The 3,207-nt window shown below is 53.5% G+C and overlaps 1 protein-coding gene across 1 annotated transcript; it reads right to left on the reverse strand.

Annotated features, from left to right (window-relative positions):
* Positions 1 to 238: 238 nt before the first annotated feature.
* Positions 239 to 2,760, reverse strand: SLITRK1 (SLIT and NTRK like family member 1). The gene has a single exon (XM_026044445.1). It carries the CDS (start codon positions 2,637 to 2,639, stop codon positions 561 to 563), a length of 2,079 nt encoding a protein of 692 aa, XP_025900230.1. The 5' UTR covers positions 2,640 to 2,760; the 3' UTR covers positions 239 to 560.
* Positions 2,761 to 3,207: the final 447 nt, after the last annotated feature.

The following is a 3,207-nucleotide window of genomic DNA, read 5'->3' on the forward strand; positions in this document are numbered from 1 at the left end:
TGATCAGACAAAAGGTAATTTTAAGCAGGAGGCTATTTTTTTTTTTTTTTTTTTTTTTTTTTGTCTGTTTGTCTGTCTCTTCTCGGAGTCATTTATTTACATTACATTCATGCCTTCGTGCAACTTCCCGTTCCTGTTCTGCTGCCAAGAGGAGGCCACTCCTGGCCATTCCTCTGCCCCCCGCGTCGTCCCGGCCTTTCTGCGGGCCTTGGGCCTCAGGGGCCGTGGCGGGGGCAGGAGAAGGGAGTGCCCAGGAAGAAAAGCCGAGCAAAACCCACCAATGGAAGAGAGCGACAGTCCGGCACAAGCTCAAGCCACCGCCGGAGCCGGAGGAAGCTGCTCTCCGGGGAGGTGCGCGGAGCGGCCCCGTCGCCGGGCTCCCCTTGCCCCGATCACCGTGTTTGCTGGGAGAGGGGGCGGGGAGAGGGTGCGTGTTTTGTTTCTCACGACGGGTAGCTCAGGTCAGGGCCGTCCCTTGTCGATCCCAGGGACGGACGAGGCTCAAGCGCCGGGTCCTCGGTCGCTGGTTGGGAAGCGGCCCCCGCGCCCTGTCCGACGGCTCAGTCCGACAGTGAGTGGGAGCCACAGTCATAGACCCGGTGGGCTCCATCGGTGCTGTAGGGTCCGTTGTGCCAGTAGGACGAATCGCAGACCGTCTGCAGGGAGTTGATCTCGGAGGCAGAGGAGTTGGCATCCCTCCTCTTGGAGCGCTTTCTGTTCCTCAGGATGAATACGAGCATGCCCACCACCGTGAAGGCGGAGGTCACAAAAACCAGCAGGAGACCCGGCACCAGCACTGAAATGGAGACCCTGCTGGTCTCCAGGTAGGAGTTGGAGTGAGTACCCGTCTCCGCCAACCCAGTGCTGTTTTTATTAGTGGAAGTTAACGTAGGCAAGACTTTTAGCTGGGGGCAAATGACGTCGTTGGAGAGAGACTCGAAATCCTCTTTGAAGAAATCTTCTGGGGACTCACACCTCAGATCGCTCATAATCACCTTGGGGCGCAGCATCTCTGCCCACTGTTTGAAAGGCACGATAGGGCAAGTACAGTCCCACGGGTTGCCGTGCAGGTCGATCTGCGTGATGGAGGTGAGTTGGTCCAGCACCCCCGCCACYGGCAGGTACATGAAGTAGTTGTTGTGTATACTCAGCTTGGAGAGAGAGACACCGGCGAACACGTCCACTGGGAGAGACCTCAGCAGGTTGTTGTTGAGGATGAGGACCCGCAGCTTGGGCATCGCATTGAAGGTGCCAGGCATGATCAGCTGGATCCCATTAAACTCTACATTCAGATACTCCAGGTTCTGCAGCCCAGCGAATTTCTCCCGGGACAGAGTGTCTAAGTAGTTGCTATCCATGTAGAGCCATCGCAGATCAAAGAGGTTCTTGAAGGTGTTGTTCTCAACGGTGGCTATGTTGTTGTTGCCCAGATCCAGTAAATTAAGTTTCCGATAATCCAGAAAGTGAGATTTCCTGATGGTATGTATTTTGTTGTCCCTCAGAAAGAGCTCCTGCACGTTGGATGGCTTGGGCTTCAGATCCACCAAGCTACTCACATTCCTGTCGTTGCAATTAACCTTTAAACCCGAGCCAGGGATCTGATCGCAGCTGCAGATGTGAGGACAGGACATGGTAGCCGGTAGCTTGCTCTTCACGCTGACTGTCGACACAGCAGCCGTAGGTCTGGTCTTGATCTGCCAGTTGACGGGGATCTTTGTACCTCCGTTTGGACCAGATCCTGGCGTAGCAGGGTCTTCTTTGCCTTGTATTTTAAAGGGGGTTGGAATGGGACCAGGATCGCAGGTTTCTTCTTCGGCAGGGGGAGCAGCTAGACTAGAATCCACTCTGTTCTTTTTGCACAGCTCTTGCTCTGTGGTCTCATTTAAATCTTTGCCCTGCAACCTAGTGGGAGCCTCACAAATCACTCTGCCGATCAAAGCATTTTTGGGTATGTTTTCCAGCCATTCCTTCAACGATAGCAGATCGCAAGTACAATCCCAGGGGTTATCCTCTAGTAGGATTTCAGCAATGCCTGGGATCTGCTCCAGGACCTCCTCGTAAGGCAAGGTTTTAAGACGGTTTCCCCGGAGGTCGAGGTGGGTGATCGGCACATACTGAAACACGTTGGGGGGTAAGGTGCTGATGAGATTGTCATTTAAAATCAGCACCTCTAGTTTGTTTAAGTCCCTAAATGCTCCCGGGTCAATATCCCGCAATAGATTAAAATCCGCCTGGAGATACTCCAGATCATCCAGCCCCAGGAAAGTCTGCTTCCTGAACGATTTGATCTTGTTGTTGTTTATGTGCAAGCGTTTCACCAGCTGCAGCCCAAGGAAAGCCCCGGGAACAATCTCATGCAAACCGTTGTTTTCCATGTGCAAACTGACTGCATTATAAAAGTTAGCAAACTCATTAGGGAAAAGTCGAGTCAGGGAATTTCCATGCAGGAATAAATGATAAAACTGGGAAGTTGGGGCGGTGAAATGTTGCAGGCTGGTAAATCCCTTTTTCTCACAGTCTACGTGCAAATCCCCTTCTATCTCGTTGCAGGCACAGATCTTCTCTTTGCAAACGTCCCCTGTAACGTTTCCAGCAGCAAAACAAAGAGACGTCTCCAGCAACAGAATCCAAAGCAGCATTTTTAAACTGAGCGATTCATTCCCGATCTCATCACAAAGTAGCAGCCACCATCCTCCTCACACCGAAAACAATTCCAGTCCATTCAATACATGAAATGTCCGAACCACCACCAAAGGGAAGAAAAAGAAAAATACAGGGAGGGGGAGCAGGGAGGGTCGGCGAAAGGGGGGAGGGGGGACACGAGTCTTTTCTGCTGTATCCCTCTCTTCCCCCCCCCCCGCCACATGCAACTGCAACAGCCCAGATTCCAGTCAGTAATTATATCCACAAACTATCCAGGCACGTACAGCAAGGCACGGAAAAATAATAATAATAATAATAATAAAAAAAAAAAAAGATGGAAGGGAATAAAAAATACCCCAAATCCTCCTACTCGCTTCCCCCTAAGCGGAGGTGCGCGGGGCGCGCTGCGCGGGCGGCAGGGCGCGCAGCGGCCGCTGCATGTTGGAGCGAGGTGGGCAGCGGGTGCCGCGGGCAGGGCTGCCGCCAGCCGCTCGCCGCTCCGCTCCGCACTGACCTTGCCGACCGCGGCCGCGCTCCGCTCCGCGCCCCGCTCCGCTCCGCGCC

The sequence above is a fragment of the Nothoprocta perdicaria genome, unplaced genomic scaffold (genome assembly GCF_003342845.1).
Source record: "Nothoprocta perdicaria isolate Ctin4 unplaced genomic scaffold, notPer1 scaffold_365, whole genome shotgun sequence".
Lineage (NCBI taxonomy): Eukaryota > Metazoa > Chordata > Aves > Tinamiformes > Tinamidae > Nothoprocta > Nothoprocta perdicaria.